This window comes from Ambystoma mexicanum, chromosome 1q (assembly GCF_040938575.1).
Source record: "Ambystoma mexicanum isolate Mex_15411 chromosome 1q, UKY_AmexF1_1, whole genome shotgun sequence".
Lineage (NCBI taxonomy): Eukaryota > Metazoa > Chordata > Amphibia > Caudata > Ambystomatidae > Ambystoma > Ambystoma mexicanum.
The window spans coordinates 1,240,980,247-1,241,004,286 of record NC_090922.1 but is presented as its reverse complement, the minus strand read 5'-3'; the positions used below and the strand labels follow the sequence as shown (position 1 = coordinate 1,241,004,286).

At 47.0% G+C, this 24,040-nt stretch overlaps 1 protein-coding gene across 3 annotated transcripts in view; it reads right to left on the bottom strand.

Moving 5' to 3' along the window:
• The window catches only part of KANK4 (KN motif and ankyrin repeat domains 4), a 1,485,983-nt gene that overhangs the window by 401,228 nt on the left and 1,060,715 nt on the right, over positions 1 to 24,040 (bottom strand). For all 3 annotated transcript variants that reach the window (XM_069642033.1, XM_069642032.1, XM_069642034.1), the window contains one exon: positions 3,865 to 5,895. In XM_069642033.1, coding sequence (XP_069498134.1) covers positions 3,865 to 5,895 — 2,031 coding nt within the window. The remainder of the gene's footprint in view (positions 1 to 3,864; positions 5,896 to 24,040) is intronic.

The window sequence follows — 24,040 nt, the reverse complement described above, 5'->3', positions numbered from 1 at the left end:
AGCCCTTCGCCCGCAGAAATCGGAATTTTTCTTTTGCATTTAGGCAACAGCGTGAAAATAGTGCAGGCACCCAGAGGTGCCCCTTAAGAGGTGCAAATGGTGAGTGATTAGAAAAGGAACTGTGTGTAATGCTGCAGGCTATAGGGGGCCATTTAAAATGCATTCAGAATTTTCCTTGACTGTTTCTCTCAGCCTTTACACAGTGTTGGGGGTTGAAAGGAGGAAATGCGGGACCCAGGTATGGGGTTTGTATTGAGTGTGGGAGGGGGAGTGCCTATGGGGTTTGTGGGGAACGTGGAGGGGGGGGCAGCCCAGCAAGGAACCAAGTTCCACTGCTTCTTTTCATACACTTTGACCACTGAGTAAAATGGCTTGCAGAAAGATAGTGGGCCTGATTTCCGAGCATTTTTTGGATGGGATTTTCCTATTGAAAAACCTGTCTCTCTATGTACGTCTGATACTTAGCAATCCCGCTGTGTATTTGTCTTAAGGGCATTTATGGTACAATAGCATTTCGGCTCAGTTGGTATTTATCGGCTCTATTTTAAAAGGGAAAATCAATAAGACTACAGACAATTTTCTTGTAAGCATTTTCTCCTAAGCCTGGGAAGTAAATCAGCTGTCGCTCTGCAGGACTGTGGAAGACAGAGCGCAGCACTTTGCTGCCTCGCGTGTTCTCGGGCCTGCACATCACATATTGGAGGTCATGCCTTCTCGGTTGTCGATGCTCAAATTTGGAACCATCTGCCAGGGACCGTTAAGAACTTGTCAAATCACCTGCAGTTCAGGAGAGCACTCGAAACATGCTTGTTTTAGGTGTTCTCTCCTTTGGCATATTTGGTAGTCTCCCCTCTCTAGCGCCAAGATACCTCTGGGTGAATGTTGCGCTCTACAAATTTCAGTAACGTAACAGAACAACGTATTTTCAGTGGACACATTGGAACCTGAATCCACGCAAGTATATTTAAAGTTAATGTTCAACCAGTAATTGTACACCAGAATCTTTCCACCGAGGCATATGCAAAGCACGACATTCCCACCAGGGTGTGGTGTTCCGAAGGATTTTTGCACCACGGCAGGGTACAATTGGCTGCCCCGGTGCAAAGTTTCTGTAATAGGGGCCCAAGTGGAAGGAAACAAATAACTCAGAGAAAGGCTAGAATGGCCTCCCAAGAAAAAGGTGCCAACTGCATCGATGAGCACTGACCAGTGTGCTCCGCAAAGCCCCAACCTCATGTCGCGACACCACTGTGCAGAAAGCAGACCACACGGACAGATTGCCAGACAGCCGTGAACTCCAGGATGCACAGATGCTTAAAGGGCTAAAGTACCATAGGACCACTTGGCCTGGGCAGGTTCCTCACCTCAGGGCCCCTCCTCTGTATTTTAGGGGCTGGGATTAAGTGCTGGGGTGGTACGCAAGAATACAACCGGCAACAGGGTGGCACATGGTTGCCTAAAGTCAAGATATACACAGCCTTGCAGAAGGAGCAAGAGTCGAAGCTGCGTATTAGGGGGAATTTACAAAATGTTTACATTTTAGCACCATAACATTAGTTTAAAGGAAAAATGCACAACACTCAGGTTTGGGGAAGCATCGAGTTATTCTTGAACATGTGTGCAGTGTTTATGAAGCTTTAAACGAGATGCAACAGAGAAGCACATTCTCATCACGTTTAAATATTGGTCTTTCTTACCAGCTATACGAGTGCCCATAAGGAAACATATGCAGGAATATATATTTCTTGATTACAGATTACTGGGGTCGGTAAAGATTACACCAGAAGTAGGTTGTGCTTCAGGGATGAAGAAGAAGAGGGTGCTGTCTAAAACAGAGGAAGACAGAAGCAACCGGGGCAGAGATTTTGAGAGAGGGTGTGTGTACAATATTTACCGAGGCACTGCCTCACATCACACTGATGAAACCACCGTTGAAACACACATATCCGATGCTACTATAAGACATATACTTGGTTGGACCCCAGTAAGGCTATTATATTGACTGCTCCACAACTCTAAAGTGTGTCATCTAAAGAGGTACACAACATTCACAACAAGGCCAGCTCTGTAGCTGGAACAAACACACTCCCCTTTAACACATGCACAGCGTTGAGGCATGCACACACCATTGGTTATGTAGATTAATATGCAGCACAGATGCAGTGCTGTGACATCCAGCCATAAAAGGGCACTTTTGCACACGGCAGGCGTATTCATTTCATTTGGGAAGACGGACCTTTAATGCCTGCATTCCAATCATTTCAGCATGTGGTTCTGGTTATCTCCATGGTACAGATGGAGCGTCCAAAAAGCAGGATCCGCGGACTCGTGCTGTAATCCTCTCTTGGCCCGTGTCACACTTCACTCACATAACAATCAGAGCCAGGGGAGGCATAGAAACACTGACTATGCTTCTCTGCCAAGTAAAAAACAAATGGAACACATGCTGTCTCTGAAACTGTCTAGTGTCGCACAAATGCTGGATCCTCCTTGGTTCGACAGAGCGAGAAAGAACTACGCCTCGGGAGCATTGCACATTTTTGATTTAAAATGTATAGCGGATTCCCCCATATTCTAAAAACCCAAATAAACTGATGTGTGCATGTATATGTGTGTGGGTGCATGCATGCGCGAGCGAGCATGTGTGTGACACAGGGTGAGACTGGGACATAAAATAGGACCAGGCACCTACACAAACATTGCCCCCTATCTCAAATGGTATTTCATTACTTGTTTTTGGCACTGTTTGAGTATTATATATGGGAACATTTTTGAAATTTGTCTCAACTAGGGCTTTTGGAGAGTAATATTGGTCAAACATACCAGCTGCACAATTCAGTAACTCATCAATCTTGCCCAATTTAGCCCCAAAAACGTGCGCGAAGTAGTATGTTGGCTCGCCCTTTGGGCATTGCCCTTTTGCCCTATATGCAGTCTGGGCATGTGTGTGAGCGCGTATGTGTGTGTAACTGATTGTCAAATCAAAACTTTTTCTTCCCTAGCATGTTGACTGGAGTAATATTCTGGGCTGTACTTGATCTGAAGTTCCTTGCTCATTACAGTTTCTACTGGTCCTTGATCTGTATGATGTCAGAGAAACAATTTTCTCCATGGAAATAGAAAGAAGACTATGTGCTTGCCCAGTGAGGTAAGGGCTTTATGTAGCCCAGCCCTGAACAGCATTCACCCCATCAAATGCCATATGCTACAGATTGTATTACTAAAAAAACAGCGAATTTCACTTAACTGGAGATCAAAAACGATCTTATTGTGCAGTTTATCCATTAAAAAAATATATGTAGACAGACAAGAATTGCCTACAAGACGATTTAGCCATCCGTGGCACAGTTCTCTCCTCATCCAGCTTCACTGAATGTTGTGCTTCAATGTGGAGTATTTACAAAATGGTACCCTGTTTACAAATTCCATGCCGATATCATTTCAACAGCAAATTTTCATGTATCTACTACGGGTAAATTTAGGTTTACCGTATTTTGTGCCAGGAACTATGTCTTTTCAGACCACTTTTGTACGGCTGTACTTGATTGTATGATGCTCTCTCCGATAGGGCATAAGTGGCCATCACTATCTAAAAAGTGCACTGCTCTGTTCCTCAAACATATCCATCAAAGAAACATTGTTCACTGTAATTGAATATAGTTATTGTGAGTTGCTAAAAACCATTGAGCAATGCATGTACGAGCCAACAGCTGCAGTGACTCCATACAGATTCAATCAGGGGCCATGATCAATCGGTAAGCTGACTGTAAACCAAACCTACATGCTGCCTAGAGTTAGTCCTACATAACAATCTCAGGTAACCTATTTTTCAGAACGAGCTCTTTGTTAGTTGTCATTATTTACCCATCTCTTTGCATTTTGTCTTTACATGCTCCTCGTCTGATGACGTTTGGGATGTGTAGACCGAGGACAGCAGGTTCAGTGAATTGACCAATTGATTCTGAATGGAGCTGAGCTTGGAGGCAGGCTGCCTGATGGCATGCGCCAGCTCTGGGTAGCCGTGCTCCAAGCACGTCCACTGCTCGTGGATCAGTTCCTGGATTTTCTTGACGTATTGTCCCACGGTAGCATCTGGCTGTGGTGTGCCTTGTTCTTTGCTGGTAAACTCCTTTCCATGCACCCCATTTTTGGGAGGAAACACCTTGCTTCCACTTGTTTTTGATGACGCTTCCTCTAGGACACTCTCCGCAGCAGAGACCTTGGCAAAGTATTGTACATTAGAAGTGTTACTTTGAAGTTCACTGTCAAAGATTGGCTCTTCGATTTTAAGCTCCATTGCGTCGGACATTATTGAGTGGGCAGGTTCAAGTTGGCACTCTTCATCGTTGCCAAGCATATTCTCATTGACAACATCTGGATCTGTGTCCATCGTGTCAGTAGTGCTGGGACTGGGCTGGCAGCCACTGTCCATGGCACATGGCTCACCTGTGAGTTCCTTTACAGTTGGCACTGTAACGTTTAGTTCCCATTCCCCACATCCGACGGACTGTGTATCAGGCAAAATATTTACTGCGATGCATTGGTCGCAAGTCTCTGTAGGTTCCTTGGCGGGCAAGGGGTCCGTGTTCACTGCAACATCTTTGTACTTTGGTTCGGGTTGGTTTGATGTCTGGGTCTCTTTGGTACATTCTTCTAAGCATTGTTTTCTGCTTTCTAGATCCTGAATGCGCCTGTCTCGCGCTTCAATTTCACCCTCTCGTTGTCGTAACTTTCGTCTGGCTTCTTCAAGCTCGTCTATCTTCTCATTGAGTTGCTTCTCTAAAAGGTCGGCCTTCTGTCTCAGAGCTTTGGCCACCATGTGTTGTAAACTCATATTAAGCAGTGGTGTCAGGCTCACATTGTGCTTTGCCAGACTCGCTCCGCCACTTTCAATGTCACTATCTGCAGAGTTACGGCGTGTATTTTCAGATATGCTTAATTCTATTTCTTCACTTTCCTGATTTTCATGAAGTCCACCTCCTGAAACAGTCAGCAAGGTTGATGTTTCAGCAGCTGAAATGAGAATGCCATTTGTTTCGGATTTATTGGATAATGCTGCCTTGCTCAACAAAGTTTTGTTCTTCTCCTGGTGGAACTGAACTTGGTGGTTTAGCTGCAGTTTCTCCTCTGTAAGTAGCTGTATTTGTTGGTTAAGCCCAGGGATGGTTTTGACTTGCTCCTCAAGTTCCTTGATCCGCTGTAGTGCTTCATTGATTTGTTGCTTCATACTCATTCGTTCTCTTTGATGAGCTAGTTCTAAGCCATTGGCACGGTTTACAATCACGGAATCCTCCACTGGCTTGAAATCATGTTCATCAAGGCCGTTCCCACCACAAGGCTGGCATGTGACAGGATAATGACAAAATGTTGGGCATGCACTATGCTCATCGGCACTGCTGTCATACGGAAGGGCAGCTGGCATGCTGGTAGCCCTAAAAAGATTTGGTCTTCCATTTTGGGTGGAAAATCCCTCCTGCATAAATATGTCTGCTTGGCCATCTGCTGCAACCAAATTGGTCTTTCGCCTGTAATTTAGGTCATGCAGGTGTCTCAGATGTGACGAAGCGTTAACAGGTGGTGGGCTTTGTGTTCCCTGAAGCTCAACCGGTTCTCTTATATGTGTAGTGGAACGGGGTTTGACAGTCGCACTGTAGGAAGCTGAGGAGGCATAGATCCTGGATTCATTGTTTGGCACACTGAAATTCCGGGGCAGTGTGCTGAACTTGGGTTGCTTGGCTCTTCTGCTGATATGTATCTTTTTGATGGTATTCCCTTTTTCTATGTCGTCCACATATTTCAGAAAGTCAAGGTCCAAATGAAAGCCATACGGCGTTTCCACGGAGTAGGGCAGCTGTTTTTCTTTTTTTCCACATGTTTTCGATGATTTATTATTCTCTGAAATACAGAAGAACCCAATTAGGCACATAAGAAAACAGCAACATTGTGCCACAATTTAACGGATTGCAGACAATCTTTAGAATTGTACTTGTTTTAGTCTAATCTGAAACACTCTCATTTTAGGTTTAACATTTCTCAGATAATTTCCTTGACTACTCATGCATTGACTAGGTTGTTCTGTGTTCAGCTCCAAGTTCAGTGGGACTTTCCAGTCAACAGGACAGCTCATTTAGTTATTATTTTGCTACATTAATTTATGGATTTTTTAAAAATCTACAATATGTTAAGGTAAAACAAGACAAACGCTGGATTGGACAGTGCCGCAAGGGGCATTCATACGCACGCAAAGTGAGCAAATTAAAGATTGAATCAACTGATGTACATTAAGAAAAAAGAAAACTGGAATTCATATGCGATACCTTTGATATCGAACAGGTTTTGAATCACACATAGCTCACGTATTTAAGACTGTTACAATATCATCGCAATATTAGAATTTAGCATGGTCATTCATAAATGTATCTCTGAAATTGAATCAGTTGACTATGGGCCTCATTACAAGTGTGCCAGTCCGGTAACAACGGTGCCGGTAAACCTACCGGCACCGTTGTTACCGGACCAGCACACTTCGAGTCTGCGGGCGGCTGCCACCCTACCCGCCGGGTCAAACCTGTAGGGCGGGACAGCAGTTGCTAGCAGACTTTCACGGAAGCACCGGCACCGTTATTTACAGTGCCAATGCTTCCGTCACCCCCATTCCCATTGGGGATTAACATTTTTTCGGTGCCCGACTTCCGGGAACACTGGAGTCGTAATCACCCAGTTTTTCTGTGAAGCCAGGCACTGGAAAAATACACGACCCTGGCGGCAGCCTGCCGGTTTATGTGTTTATTATTATTATTATTATTATTAGTAGTAGGCTATTTATTGAGCACAGACCTAGCTTCGGGAAGCAACAGACTTCTTTACAATCATAGGGGGAAGATCCTAGTGAAGGAAGCAGATAACAATAGAACGGGGGCAACCCACAGGGCAGGGGCAGGGTGGGCACTTTGGCAGCAAGGGATCTTCAAGCAACCAGACGAGGACACCGTGGGGAGCAGCTCACTCAGTCTCAGGTAGGGTGGGAAGTGGAGGGTCGGTGGACCAGGTGTTTGGGACATGGCTGCATGGCTTAGTGGCTGGATTGAATTATTTCTCAATTTCAGTGCAGTCCATTATTTCCAAGAACCAAGGTGTAGCATGAGTAGCCCAGGCAGAGAGCAACTGCTTAGTTGCATTTCTTGAGCCCAACAATGTGGCTAACCCCACAAGTTAAGCATGGCTAATGTCAGAGAGACTCGGGCCTACTTAATCCACATGTTTTAATTACAACATCCTCCTGAAAAATACTGATCCTCAGCTAGGTAGCTAGCCTTTGTGGGCTTTAGCCGTAACAATCAGGATGCAGTTTGGCGGTAGCCTTGCCGGTAAAACCGGAAGGCTGCCGCCAAACTTGCGAATTTTTCCAGCGCTCACAAATTGGCAATTACTGGGTCATTCTGGCCTTGCCGGACCCGGTAATTGCTCATTTGCGGTCGCCGGAATGAAATGCTCCCCATTCCCATTGAGCCCCATCGAGCTCAATGGGAATGGTGAGGTCGGATACACCGGCACCATTCAGAATGGTGCCGGTGCATCTGACATGCTCTGCTCGCGGGTACCGGTACACCTGCCAGGTCAGACCTGGTGGGCGGGAAGGCACCTGCGAGCAGAACTCGTAGTTTGCCGGTCCGGTAACGATGGTACCGGCAAACATACCCGTACCGTTGTTACCGGACCAGTACACTTATAATGAGGCCCACAGTCTTTGAAAATATTTTCAACAATTAGTAGACATTTGAGTGACTTTGAAATGGAAATGTTTGGGCCTGTAAAGCATATCATTTGGGGTTAAAAGTGTTTGCACCCACCTTCTCCACCCAGTACGAACTTTGTCAGATCTTCAAAGCTCTGGTTTTAATAGAAGAGGATCCATAATCCCTTAGTGGGATCAAGAAGCGGTTTAAGGCCAGTCTTTCTGCTCAATGTGATGATATTGGTAGTTGTTTCGTTTGTGAAATCTTGGGTACATCCAGAAAGATTGCTTAGCCCTGCCGCATATATACAAACCTACGTCGTTATTGAGCCTCCATTTAGTCCTAGATCATACACCGATATGGCACCTTGTATGAGAGTAAGACACCACATTGCAGCCACAACATAGTTTAAAACATTAATGTCATGTTACGTTGGTGAGTTTTCTGTAAACTGCACCAGTCACCATCCGAGTGGTCTAACAGTTTTGAGGCTTTTCTGGAAAGTGTGCACATTTTGCACCCGCCGGTAGTATCCAGGCAAGATAATAGAAAAGGGCAGCAGGGGAGGGGAGAGGGCAAAGGGGGTGAAAGATTATACTCACATGAAAGATTTGTACATCGAAGAAGAAAGGGAGTGAGGGCTAGGGGTCGAGTTTGTGACACTTTTTATTCCAGTAAAATAAATGTGGAAAGAGTAAAGAATAGGGCTGAACAGAACGTGGGAACTGCTTAATGGTCGTGTACTCCTGAGGCAGTTTCCAGCACTTACAGAGAAGTACAGAAATGTGCCAGATAGTGGCTCGTGGGTAGGCTTGAGAGGTGCAAAAACCGTCTGAGAGTGTGGCCACTGCACAGCTCAGGGTTCTTGTATACATGGTTGCATGTGTCACGTGACTGTAGCCACATAAGGATCTGACACGGTTGTTGATTCATAGCACTTTATGCCACAGTAAAACCACCTCTTAGTAGTGAGGGTAAAGAGCAGATAGGGGGATGTTTGAGGTTGCAATCCTACAATGCAAGCAGCTGTGCACCCAAAGGTCTGTATTGGACGTCCCTCTGCCCCAAATGGCCATGAATGGTCAGTTCTATGGCAGGGAGCAGTGGCTGAACCTGAAGATACTTCATGTTATGGTGGCTTTCAGGGAGTAGGTTCCCTGCTGAGAATCCGAGGCTTCTGCCTGAGCAGTCTTTGGACCCTGTCAGCAAGACACTTTGTATTTTTCGGGGGAAATGTGGAGACCCGGCCCCTCTTCGCTGGTGTATGGTCTTTAGACCAGATTTCATGGACTCCCTCTAAAACAGACTTTTGTAAAGTCAATACTTTTGGTCACATCTGTTTACCTTTATAATTTTTGCATCTCTGCTTTCTCTCTGTTTACCTTTATAATTTTTGCATCTCTGCTTTCTCTCTCCTATCCTCTCTCCCACTTGTTGTATCCCCGTGCCTGCCCTTGTTGTGTCCTGCAAGCGGGGTTCCTTAGAATAGAGGAGGGTGTGAATTAGAATGGAGGTGGTTGAAAAAGGAAGGTGTGGGCAGGCAGCAGCCACAGGAGCTGCTGTGTAAAACAGACTACTGATCTGTGCTCAATAACGTTGAAGATGTTAGCTATCTGATGTCATCTCATACCAATTGCCATTGTTATGTGGTGAACAGATTAAAAATGTAATGACACCAGGTCAATAATGGTCATCAGCCGAGCACCTCACCCCACCGGCGCAGGTGAGGTAGGGTTGCCGGCTGCTTTGATGCAAGGTGAGGGAAACAAGGAAAATACTGGCCGTTGCCTCAATGACGCAGAAACAAATACTTGGTAAGAAAATGGGAGGATATTGGCTTGTGTAAGGGCCATAGGGAAATTCAGGTCATACTTCTGGGGTAGGCATTTTGCGCTCAGGATGGACCACAAGTCACTGGTGGCCATCTTCAACAAGAAGGGCTTGAATGGAGTATCTGGGATAACTGTGAAATGAAAAACTGAGTCGAAGGGCCTACATGTTTTCAGTGAAATATGTAGTGGGCTTATAAATGTGGTGACTGACACCGTATGGAGAAATGTCCTTTCTGTTGTTGGGAATGGAGAGGAGAGTGATCATGCTGATGAAGATAATATGTATAAACCAAGCTGTCAAGAAAAATTAAAGGGATACAGCATGTGCAAGTGATGAGATGTAAGAGTTGGTCAAAGTGTTTGTGGAAAAGGACTGACCACAGGAGGTCATAAACCAAACCAACAGAGAGTAAAAAAAGGTTAAGGAAGAGCTAGGTATCAGAGGAGAGGATGTGCTGGTCTTGAAAGGAATGCATGACAACGTGGTCATTGTTGGGATGCATGCCCGGCACCCTGTCCCCCCAGCGGTTCAAATTGAGAGCAATACGTTAAGAGTGAGCACACCTAATGGCACAAGGTGGCAGGGGGGAGGTGTGTAATAGGGACAATAAGATGTAGACACCTGTAGGAAGTGTTGAGTTGTAGACAGTAGGCATCCCATGCGGCTAACGTACACTGAACAGCTGCCATTTTGGAAGTTAGGCCCAGCAAGGCCAGGACCCAGTAATAGAGAATAATAGATGTAGGTCTTACAAGAATAATCACCTCCATACCTGCTCCCATGCCAGGAAATGAACTAGAAGGTTATTCTATCAATAAAGACAGAGCCCTTTCTTGTTTCACACTGCAGGCCCATGCAATCTGAAAGGAATGTACACAGCAAAATGCGGGTAGTGTTGTGCCTGGTCCTAAAGGATGATCTCACTGGAGGAAGGGTAGAGGTCTGGAGCTGCCAAAACACATATCCCAGATTTAGAGCACACATGCCCCAAAAGCACAGCCATTCTATTTGAACTACCGTAGGCCCACTATCCACGCTCCTAAATTGATTGATTAGTGTGTTCACAAAGGGCTGTCCAGGGAGGGGACAGACACCAAGGAGGGAGCACAAACAGAATGCCCTGTGATTTGTACTGCGAGGTGCGAATAATACCTTTAGGCCAATGACGGGGAAGCATGTTGGGGGTGCCAGAGTGTCTGGGAATCGAATGAAGCTTCTTGCGATGAGATGATATTGTAGGCTTTTTGCATCACAAGTGATGTTGCTGTTCTTTAGGCTTTGTCTGCCTTGAACTAACCAGTGCGCTCTATGGAAGTAAGGTATTAATGCTCCTGCTGACATGTATTTTTCTTTGTGGGAGTATCAACACTTTTTTCGCTAGAGGGTTGCATTTATTCTGTGTCTGGTTGTCACAAGGTCTGCTTTACAAATTGGTGACCCTGATGTAGAGTAGCGGGTGGACACATTTTCCCTAGCTCCTGCCCCCTCACCACTGTCATACTGGAACATCAAGAGAAGGGCTACATGTGGGACCCCATGTGTTATGCCTATACCGCATCGAGTGTATTAGAGAAGATATGCACTTAAGATAGCCATACCAAATGTACCTGTGCACTGAAAGGGTAGAAGGATGCCGTATGGAAGGATGCCAGCACGCACCATTGGACATTATGGAGCGCTGAGCGAAATCTGATGAGGGCAGAGTGATGTCATGGTGAAGATGTATGAAGCCATGCTGAAATAATATGAAACTACTTTGACCAAATGACAAGAGAAATAGGTACGAAGCGATAAAGTAATCATGAACGCAAAAGTAGACAACGTAACTTGCTGGCCAGTAAGTGTACATACTCAGTAATGCACGGTAATAAAGATAAATAGAAGCTTGCTTTAGAGGAATATATAATGTGGCTAGGATGTCCATTATTGGAAAATGGATGCAGGCTCATGTAAATATTCAATTCATCTACCTTATGAGTCGATCAAGGTTACAGAGTCAGGAGATGCTGGAAAACAGCTTTGCAAGAAAAACAAAGAGGAGTCTATGTTGACTTGGGATCAAGGGTGCTATTTTTAAGGAATAGCTGCAAAGCACGAAGGGAGGCAGATGGATGAGTCATGGACGTAAGACATATTTCTCTGAGATTAAAAGAGAAGAAAACATTTGCAAGAGCCAAGTATTGGACAATTAAAAGTGTATAACGTCTATACAAGGTATAGTGAGCAAGTCTCTAGAGGCCAAGAGGAGCAACAACACCCAGTATAATTAAATCATATAGCAGTAAATAAGAGGCTGAAATGCATACATTCGTGGTCTCGTCACATGTGACTCAAATCAAAAACAAGGGCTATTCATTAAGCCTTGCATGAAGATAGTGATGTGCTTTCACTCCCTTGAATGTCCTAGAACAGAGAACAGGCTACAAGGTCAACTACAGATTGGAAACTTTGACTCATGGCCTGTCTGATTTGAGATGATGGACTAATTGGGAAAGTGGGGAGTAATATGGCGTGATCCAAGCACCTGAGTTTCGGTTTCCTTATGTGCTGCTTGCTGAGTCAAAAGCCCAAGGTTGGGTGAGAATGCCAACCAATCAGTGGGTCTACAGGGCAACCTGCTATACAATGGTGCATAGACCAATCAGCTGCCATTTTGTTTGATATAATCAGTATTATATGCATTTAGAGGTAGTTTGAAGGTTGTCTTGCAGATAAGAGGCAGCCAAAGAAGTATTAACCCATATGTATTCTATAAGTGGATACGTTCCCCTAATCCAATCTCTCCTGCTGATAAATGTTATGCTTTGCCACACATGATGAGGTCATAAATGACACATATTTGGGTATAAGACCCTTGCGTAATCAAGTGTATGTGTGAGGTGCGAGTGTGCAATCATCTGTCTGATGTTTGGCCGTTGAACCTGCTTTATTTAACTGAGAATAAAGTAGTACTTTGCCATATTCCTGGAGTCTGTCCAGTTATTTGTTCTGAGCTCTTTATTAGTAATTCCATCTAGCAAAAGAGGCTTATTAAGGTGCTAGAGCACACTGACATGATCCCAGATTTTCCACAGAGACTTCCTGTCCGCACATCTGGAGAGGCCATGCCCACCTGCAGCGACCAGTCCCTTGTGGGCAACCTGGAGTGGTTTACAGGAGCCGTGTTGCCAGAATTCTTGACTGTTCTTTGGAGTGGGGTGCAGCTCCCAGATGCTGCAGGCCATTGATGGGACCCTGTGGCGGCAGAACATGGGAGAATGAACAGACGTAAGTGCACCTTTTGTGGGAGAAAAAATTGTGGGTGGGAGAAAAAGGAAATGAAGATGCATGTGGTTGTGGCTGTTGAAGAGAGTGGGGGAGTGGTGGAACATTTGAGTGTGTGGAAAGCCAACATGGCAGTTTGATTTCATCATTATTATTATGATGGAATAAGAGGATAAAGGAGTACAGGAGCCTTCCCTATTGGGGAAAGAAGACAGCGTTGTATTTTAAGTAGATAAAATAAAGGAAGAAGGGTAGAGGCTCTGTATATTTAGAGGGCCAGGAATCGCCTCACCCGATATGAAGGGTGTGTTGGAATGAGATGTAGTAGTTTTTGTGTTTTATTGATTTTGTTGTTGGTTTATTCAGGGCTGAGGAGGGGTCCAATGGTTGATGGTGTGATATAGGGTGTGTGAGATGGAGTTGTGAGCAGTGAGTGTGGCAGATGGTGAGGAAAGTGCTGATTTGGAGGAGCGAAAGTGGGGAGAAAGAGGAGTGGGACACTAGGGAACAGGTAATCATACTGAAAGTGACTGGAAGATACGAGGGAGCTGATAGGGCAAATCTCTGATGGGCGGGTACATTTTTTAGCATTAAAACGGACAAGAGGGGCAGCACCAAAAATGATGCTAATTACCCCATTTGAATATATTTCTACCGCTTTGCACCTATATAAGAACAAGAACTTGAAATACCATAAGCAGTGGGTGACCGAAACACAGGGAGGGTTGTTTCAATCATGGCTAAAGCCGGGTATGAATAACAAAGAAATATTGGGACACATGTACATATTTTTAGCATCTAAATATAATGGTAAAAAGCTTCAGAAAAGGAAGGCAGTGTTAGAATTGTGGGAGATGAAGAAGACTTAGAGGAGGCCACCCCCAGTCAGGCGAAGTTACCCGGAGGAACACACATGGTAGAAAGTAAAACTTTCCCCACATCCCCACCAGGGTCCGCTTGTCCCACCCCTTCCAGACAAGGTGTAGAGAACCATAAATTCAATAACATGCCTCAGTCCCCGCTACCCACTTGTGCCGCCCTAGTATACACCAACCCCACGTATGTCCTACCGCCTGCCACGGCATCAACCCTACCACTACAAGCTCAATATCGAAATATTTCTAAAACTATGCCCTCGGACATAGCAAAGCCAAATTAAATGGGGGCCATTGATACAAAACCCCAGAAGGAGCTAGATGACACTTTAAAAGTGGCACCGTAATAATTCACTCGATTGAGAATAGAGAAGAGGGAAGTGCAGAAAACAAATGGTGGACTGGACGAGTGGAGAGCGAGAGACATTATCATTACACGTTGTGCGGTAAAAATCTCAAATTACTGGAATGGCGCTCTTAACGTGTCCGCCCTCGCAAGAGGGCGCTAATAGCGTACTATTACGAGTACGCGGACACAAGCATAGCGCCATACCGGTAATGACCCTAGCGCCATGCTGCTAACGACCCCAAAAAGTCACTTACCGCCCTCGACGAAAGTGCAGATAGCACCTCGGCCCTCACGCTGCATGCAAAGAGCGGTCACCGTTAAATTGCGGAACTGGAAATAGCGTCATCACACAGGAATGGGAAAGAGCACGGCGGCCATCTTTAAAAACACAATCCATTGCCATCCACTGCCCCCTGGACCTGTGTTGAGTAGGTTGCTGTTGCAAAACATCCGGGACACCTTCAACATGGTTGTCTTTGCCAACGACATGCGGCGGCTGACACTACTGAAAAAAAAGGCCATCTGGGAAGAAGTTGCGGTTAAAGTCAGTGCAGGGTGCACCAGCACCCGCACGGTGCGTGAGTGCAGGAAAAGGTGGGACGACCTCAGACTGCGGGTGAGGGGCATCTTTTCTGAAAACTACCGAATAACCACTGCAGGTGGAGCCGGTTCATCGTTCAGACTAAAGGAATGGGAGGAGACCTGTGCAAACCTAATCGCAGTGGAATCCATTGAGGGAGTAGGCACTATGGAGCTAGGCGTGGGAACCACTTCAGATGGAGGCGATTGTACATATGACAGGATGCTATGTGAATGTACTGTTCCCCTCAAATGTGAGCCCAGAATCCTCTCATGCATGGACACACATCCACACATGCATCCATCCCTGCCCAGGGCAGTGTCAGACCCAAACACACACGCATGCACACATCACCATAGACAAGTCCCAAACACAACCATGCATGGATGAGGCACTGAACTGACACATCACCTGCATCCACAACTATTAAGTCCCAATGGCCACAACTGCATTATTGATGTATCCTGCATAAGCACATAGAAACGTAACCAATGCCATCCCCCTTCTTGTCCCTGACAGACTCACATACAGATGGTGAGGATGCCTCAAATGCATCCCAGGCAACGCCTACAAGTAAGAGACCAAGGGCACAGGACTCTGAGGACACCCCCACGACATCTAGGGGCAAGGGGGAAGGTGCCACATGATGAGTGTGAAGCTTCGGAGGAGTGCCACTGCCAGGATTGAAGTAGCCACACCACCAACTAGAGCCCCACCACCGTAGGTGAACCCACAACCACCAATACCAGACACCGAGGGCCCACCATCAGCTGCACCAAGCTCCGCAGGAGAGGCAGCCGCCACTGCCCCCTATCTGACCTTGAGGACACAACAGTTGGCACAATGCCGATGCCCCCCCCATGCACCCCTACAACCTCTGAGCCAGCACCATTCCAGACACCTGGGTCTGATGTCACTGGTGAGGACAACATTACAGCCATAATGTCCCCCATGGTGGCTTCACCTGCTGTCATGGATGCATCTGAGGGCACAGCAGCCACTAGACCATCACCTAGCACTGCCCTTGAGCTGGACACCATCCGGCAGGGTCAACAGGAACTTACTGTGCTGGTTGGCCAGCATGTTGAGGAGGCTGCCCATCTCAGGGAGGATATTGTGGAGACGGCAAGGCATTCCAGTGAGAGGATGGAGGCCTGTACTGACAGGCCTTGTGAGGAGATAGCTAGGCTAAGGCAGGTCCTCACTCGAATAGCTGACACAATGGACCGCACTTCACACCACCAGGACAGTCTGCCATGGTGTCATCCGCTGGTTCAACGCAGACAAGCCCCCTCCGCCGCTCAACACGCACCACCAGGCGCATGTTTGTTTGTTTATTATTATTTGATAATGCGCACCAAACCAGAGGGTAGCCGGGCGCAGCAGGTACAAGGTTACTTAAGCTTAGGTTACATACATAGGATAAAAATCAAACCAATACAATACATGCAAGTCAGTGCCCATCCTCCAAATGCTGCTGCAGATAATGGCCAATAGGGGGTTTATGGCGATTCTTACGCGTGCATGGGCCAACGCAAACATGGTAGACACAGGAGGAACTGTTGTGGGGGGTGGGTGGAAGGGTGTTATGGGTCTGTTGTGGGGGGGTGGAAGGGTGTTATGGGTCTGTTGTGGGGGGAGGGTGTTATGGCTCTGTTGTGGGGGGGTGGAAGGGTGTTATGGGTCTGTTGTGTGGGGGGGTGGAAGGGTGTTACTACACATATCCATGTGACAGTACCAAAACATGTTCCTCAGAATATTTGGTTGATCAGATGCTGTCTCACAGCACGTCCCCCCTGCCCATCCCCTCTTGCAAGACCTGCATCCCCTTCACCTCCGTCCTCATCACCATCCTCATCCTCATCAGGTGCTTCTATTTCAATGTCAGGGGGCAGTGGCACATTCCGTCTGATACACAGATTGTGAAGCATGAACATGCCATGGTGATCTTGGCCACCTTCTCATGGCCATACAGGAGAGCGCCACCAGACCTGCTAATGCACCTAAACCGTGACTTCAAAAGGCCAAAAGTCTGCTCGATCACGATGCAGGTACGGGTATGTGCTCGATTGTATTCCTCTTCGTGCCTGTTCTGTGGGTTCCATACAGGTGTGAGGAGCTAGCTCTTCAGGGGATAGCCTGCATCACCTGTATGGGGGAACGAATGGGGTCCTGTTACTGTTCACCTCAAGAGCGGCCTGTTCATATCACACAAATTGACATTGCATTGTGATTCAAGTACACAGTCAACAGCATACATGCAGATGGTCTGTGTGACAGCAATGTGCAAGTGTGAGCTCGACCCTGCAAGTAGACATGCCCCATTGATGCCTTCAATAGTAATGGACATGTCCTGGGTGAGGTGAGGTCGTAGGTGTCCCTGAGCCCAGGCAGATTTGGTTCCTCACTGCTGTTGTACCGCCATTCCAACATAGATGTTGCCATGCAGTGAGGCATCACTTCAGTGGTGGTAAAGGTGTGTGGTGAAATGCTATGTCTATGGCTAGGGCTGATCCCTTTGCATGCATCATAGGGCACATTGCATTATAGATGTTGTGCTGGACTGATTCCGGATGACTATCCTGATGGCACGTATGAAATCTGTGTATTTTGTGGCGTGGAATGTTGTGCGATGTGTATGTGGATGGGTGTTTGATGTTACTAGACCTGAAATGTCATCTGTGTTGTGTGGCTCATACTTGCACGTCAGTTCAACTCAAGTACGTTGCGGCCTTCCCAGATGGACATTGCAAAATGCACATACAGATGTACGCCAGACAGACAACAAGCTACACCCAGTTGGAGCATGTCTCTCCCACCCCCATCACACCCAGTTGGAGCATGTCTCTCTTCCCCCCCATCACACCCAGTTGGAGCATGTCTCCCCCACCATCACACCCAGGTGGAGCATGTATCTCTCCCCCCCAAACACACTGCCATGTGCTTGCCCTGATACTCACCAAGTAGCCATGAACGTTGTGCGGTTTGGCGCTCCATGTAGCGTGGGATAGTTGAGTTCCAGAGGACCATGGAATCATGGGTTGATCCGGGAAATTGGGCACAGCAATGTGCGATTATCTTGTTGGCATCACATACCATTTGGACATTGATGGAGTGGAATTGCTTCCTGTTTCGGTAGACCACTTCATTGCGATGTGGGACCACCAATTCCACATGTGTACAGTCGATGGCCCCAATGCAACTTGGGATGCCTGTCAGTGAATAGAAGCCAACTTTGGTGTTTGAAATCTCCTGGGCAGTCCGTGGCATGTATATGTGTTCAGGTGCATGCTTCCTTCATGAGGGCATAGAGTACCTGATTCAGCGTGCGTGAAAATACTGGTTGGGAGATGCCATGCATCTGGCCCACTGGATGCTGGTAGGTGCCTGTGGCCAGGAAGTGGAGCACAGTCACCACCTTGAGTAGAGGGGGGATGGCAGTTCTGATGTCTATGAGGCTCACAATATCGTCGTGTATCATGTCCACGATGCTGGTGATGGTATCCCGGTCCAGACGGTACAGGGTGTGTATCTGCTCAGGGGTTAGGTTAAATGGACTGGCTCTGATCCTGGGGATTGGTGGGTGCCTCTGTGGTATGATTAGGTCCCGTGGTGGTGCTTGCTGTGCCTGTCTTGCCCTCCTCCTCCTCCCCCTGCGTCTCCTTTGGGCTGCCTGTTGTTGCAGCTGCGCTGCAATCATGTCCTCAAGCCCATGTAATGCTGCTAGTATTGGAACCATCTTGGTGTGTGAAGAGGTGTGGTGTGCTCCTTTTGAGCTGCCACTGTCTTCATTGCCTCCACCTGTGCTGATTGTGTCCACATGTGGCAGGTGGGAACACTGCTCAGTTGTCTCAACGTGTGGTTCGCGATGCTGGTATTTGCGCCATGGCGGTAAGGGGTTTTGGGGGCTTTACCATGCCGCTATTGGCATGTCCGCTCGCCTTGTGATGCTGTGCTAATAGCGGCATGGCGTAATTTACGGGATGGTGGGTCACGCGTACGCGGACTGCCCGCTATTAGTGGCACCGTACTTAGCGGTGCCACTAATAGCGGTGAGCCGGGTCGTAATTCGCATGGGGATTTAACGTTGCCGGTATTCCATTACCGGTAACGTTAAATCCATACCGCCTACCCTGTAATGAGGCCCATTTTTTTAGGATAGATAGCACAGCCATTGAAGATGTACATTTGGAAAGGGAGGATAAGGGGAATAGAAGGCAACAAACTGGAAGTTTGGATTACGGGAGAGTGAGGTCGGAAGATGAGATAAGTGGAGACCCAGAAGAGGAGAAGTGGGATACGGTGGATGAGGTGGGGGTAAGAGAGGCCCGCCCATAATATCACTATGAGTGGAACATTTATGGGGGCCCCGATTATGGAACAGATATGGATGTAAATCAGTGGCTAAAATATAATTGGTTATTTATAAAGCGCTTACTACCAAAGAAGTTTTTAAGCGCACGCCGGGATTCAAACCTGTGTTACTATTTGTCGTTTTGCCTCCAAGCCGAACGCGTTGCCACTGAGCTATACTACCCATGCCAAAATGGAAGTTATGAAGAAGACGAGGAAGGAGACAGGAACACAGTTACCCTTACTGCACAAAGGACCAGGAAGGGTACAGCATATTCTGTGGCCACAGATGGACAAAAATAATTTGATAAAAAATGTGCCATCCCTTACTGCTGGTGTGGGGAATCAAACGGTGGGGGTTAACCTAGCTTTGGGGGATTTGAAGAGTTATTTGTTGCTATACTGGGAGACCAGGCAGATGACATTTGGGTAAAGGCAGGGTATTCAGTTGTATGATTAGGGGATGATATTCATGATGGCGCCCACTTTAATGACATCAGGACACAGGTGTGGGCTGCCCTGCACCACCCTTATCCTGATACGCCCGATCTTCAATCAATTATGCAGCCTACAATGGGAGACAATGAGGACCACGCCCAGAATATTTTACAGACCCAAGAAATATGGAGGACTGAAACAGGCACTTGTGGGATTGCTCAATCCCATTCTTTTATTTCGTGGTCAAGAGAAGACTTCCCAAGGAGGTTCAAAAGGTACTCGACAAAATAGTGGGGATAGAACCAAAGCGGTGGGTGGAGATGCAATCTATTATTATACATCACTGTAAACGATTGAGAGAAAGGAGAAGGAAACGGCCCAGCGACTCAGAGGAAGCAAAATTAGTACAAAAGAAATTAGAAAAGCTATCAGTGGAAGGGCCCATGTTCACCACATTACACGATCCACAGAGATGAGGGTGGTACAGACAGACTTGAAAACACCCCTGCATTGATAGGAGGGTACGACTGGAATGGTGGGTTTCATCCTCAATACCAAGAATGGCCCCAGGGAAGATATCCATGTGGAGGGGGGTGGGTTTACAGGGCATCGAGGAGGACAGGGAGGACTTGGGGCCAATGGGAGGAAACAAGGGGAAATGGTGGACATGTTGGAAAATGGGAGATTTTTTGCAAGAGTGCAGCAGCAGGATTGGTGGAGGATATAACCAAATTCCCCCATATACCCAATAGCACCAGCTCCTATCAAATGCCATGTTCCCCCATCCTATAGTGGCTCAGCATGGAGCACAAAAAACACCTGCCCAAGCAGGCCCACCTCAGACTTTTCTCCAAGCCCCAACAATTAGGTGGCATACGTGGCACACCCCGCCCCTCCGCAGGTGCCCCAAATACCCAAAAGCAATGTGGCCCCCAATCGTATTGTTACACACTATCAGGGTGTCCAGTCCTGTCCATCAGTGCTGACCCAGAAGACGATTCCTGGGTGGGTGTGGAGATAGGTGACAAACCCTTAATTTTCATGGTCGACACAGGTGCCACCAAATCATGTATTAAGGAGGGATGCTTTCCTTTATCAGGTGAAATCATGGACGAGCAGGGCTTCTCTGGGACAGCGAAATCGGTATCTTTCACAGAAGAATTGGCTATCAAGGTGCGAGACAAGACATTGTGAGCTCCCCTGCTGTTTTCAAAAAGCTTCACCGTTAACCAATTGGGACGTGAACAATTTGTTTATCTAAAGAGGGGTGGTGTGCTCCACCCCATAAGAGTCATGATAATTATGCATGCCCTAGGGAGTGGGCTGGCAGTCCAAGGAGTGACAATATATCCACACCTGTTTGTTTACGGAGTGACAGTGCTGTTGCATGCAATTCCTAGTGTAAGAATTGTGTGGTGAGAGAATACCCTCTGATTTTATTTTTGGACTTGAGGTGCCCCAGGAACACGGAGGAAAGATCATCATGCTAGATATTGAACGAGTGTTGGTGTCAAAGGCCAACATTTTTTGATAGCGGTAGACCCGGAGGGAACACAGTAGCGTACTGTGTTGTGCATTGATCCGACCAAGCCGTTGAAGGAACTGGCTGACACTGAGCTGTCTGAAGACAGGGATGATGAAGGAGAGATAGTGATGGCAATATGTGTTCCCTGTGAAATTATCGTCTAATATCAGCAGGTCCTGTGTCCCATGTTTGCGGCAGTAAGTATTCCCTCATTTGTTCAAGAAGATCTGGCCCAGGTCCCTGATGTTTTGTGGACAACTAATCCCCATGATGTAGGTCGAAGTGTTGCCCCACTAAGTGCCACCCTCAAACCAGATGCAGTGTTACCCCGAGTTAAGTAATATCCACTGTCAAAGGAGACGGAGAAGGGGATACATGACACCATTAATGCACCAAGGGATTATTGTACCTTCCAATTCACCCTGTAATACAGACATATACCCTATTAAAAAATCAAAGGGGTTCAGTTGGAGAATGATGCAGGATTAGTACCTTTTGAATGACATAGTTCAGGCAGAATTTGCATTTGTACCAAACCCCACCACGATATTATGCAATGTACCCATGACAGCCACCCACATCACTGTCAATGACCTCAAGAACGTGTTTTTCTCAGTGCACCCAAACCCAGAATCTCAATATCTGTTATGATGCCTACCTCCAAGGAGCCAGGTCCGACCCAGCAACCCCAGAGGCAGGCATCATTCCCCCCAGGGAAGTTCCAGCGGGCCCAAGCTGGGGCCCTTTGGACGCAGTCCTAGCGCCTTAGGCGCCAGGCTCATGTTGGACCCCAGTCCTGGCGCCTTAGGCGCCAGTCTCATAAAGCTGGACATGGGTTCAAGTGTTTTTATGTGCACTTACCTGATGCAGACCATGCTGCTACATCCAGGCCCTCTTGAGGCCTGAATGGGACTACTTTACCTGTGGGACTACTTTCCACCCGGGTGTGGTCGGGGAAGGATACATACCTGATCGGTGGAAGGATACATACCTGGAACTTCTTCCAAAGCTATTTAAACCCCACCCGAACAGCCACACGTGCTTCGCGTTGTTCTGCACCTAGCAGCTGGACGCTCACCGTGTCAGCTCCTGCTTCTGGACTTCAGCCACGCCTGTCAGCATCCTGGGACACCTGAAAAGGGTGATAAGAAGAGAATTGGAGAGGAAGAAGGCCTTACCTGCTAAACCTGCATCACGGAGACATCTCACCGATGATCCTGAAAAGGAAGACATCATTTTTAAAAGCATTTCGCTCCGATCGCTGCAGCGCTGCATTTCACTCACCTTTCTTGGGCGCCTCCCATCTTCAGCAGCGATCATCCGGATTCGCAGCCACTTCCCAGAGCCTAGAGAGAAAAAGACAAGAACACAAGGTGAGAGAAGGAAGGGAATAGGAAAAGCTCAGTTTCCTTCTAAGACTTACCTGTTGGGTCATTCCCATTTAATTTCGGGTCTTGCTGCTTCCAGGCATTTTCCGGACCCCGGCCCCTATGGGGAAAAAAGACAAAGACATTAGATGAGCGAATGCAAAAACATTACCTGAGCGCTCATCTAGGACTTACCAGATCTTTACCGGAACTACACTTTTCACTTCGGGTCGGCGCCATATCTCCGGCATTCCGAACCCCGGCCCCTATGGGGAAAAGACATCAACATTAGCGCTTTGTTGCAAGAAGTCTCCAAAGGAATCTTCTTTCATCACCTGAAAAAGACAATGAACATTATTATTTAAAGCTTGAACTTTTGAACTTGCAACAGAACTTTTACAGCGCCTTACCAGTATAATCAAGCTTACCTGAACTCCCATCCAACCTCAATCCAGTGAAGTAACTGGGTTCAACGCGCCCCTGCGTCAGAAGCAGGATGGAGAGCTAGTCCTTTCAGACCTTAAGGTGAGACTTCACGGGGGATCGTGGAAGGGTATCGAGGAGGGTTGGAAGGAAGTGGGAGGCTCGAGCATTATTCCGCCAGATTGTAATACTCCCTTTTCACGTACAGGAGGATATTCCTGCGAGCCAGATTAGCCAGAGTAGAGGGGCCCGTCCTATCCATCTTCAGAGCCCTGCGCTTCACCATTGAAGAGGCATCAGCACTCGAAACCAGGCCAGCGCCCCCGTCGGAATCAGGTGAGCGTGACAATATCTTACAGCGTTTACCCATGGCAGGAGCAGATTCCAACAGGGGTATTGTGAGTTTCCCAGCATTTTCAACAGGAGGCTGCAAGCAGATCTGGGCAATATACACGTTCCCAGTACCATCATTCAGTATGTGGATGATTTGCTAGTGTGCAGTACAAGTGAACAAAAGTGCAGAGCAGATTCTATCACCCTTTTGCAATTGCTAGCTGGCAAGGGTTACAAAGTGGACAGAGCAAAAGTAAAGTATTGTCAGCAAAACGTATTATACGTAGGTCAGCTCATTCTGTCTATGGAAAATGAAAAACATCTGACCTCACAGCTGCGGTGCGCAGCACACCCCAACCAACCACAATAAAAGAAATGCAGACATTTCTGGAATTGTGTAACTATTGCAGAGCCAGGAGTTTTGATTACACGACATTTACATGACCATTGTTGCAGGCGCTCACAGGAGGCCCAAAGGACAACAACTATAAGTGAAGGAAGTAATTACCACAGCACCAGTGTTAGCAACCCCTGATTAGACCCAGGACTTATTTTTTCACACTCCGACGGCCTAATGATGAGAGCTCTACTAACACAAAAGAGCACAATGGGCCTTAAGCCCATGGCATATTACAGCAGCATGCTGGACTCCATCATACAGGGCCAAGTTCCATGTGAGCAAGCGCTTGCTGTCGCTACATTTTCCATAGAAAAGTCTGCAACTTTTACCATGGGGTGCTCAGTAACTCTGTATGTAGAACACGTGCTTTTTGCTATTTTAGAAACGTCTCAATCCACGTTGTCTACACAGTGAGACATTGTAATGTCTAGCCCCAACATTCACATAGTACGATGCAAAACAGTGAATCCTGCAACCTTTTCGACTGAACCTATCACACACGATGAGGAAGTACATGACTGTACCACCTATGACGGACCAGACAATGACACCCAAAAAGCAGGC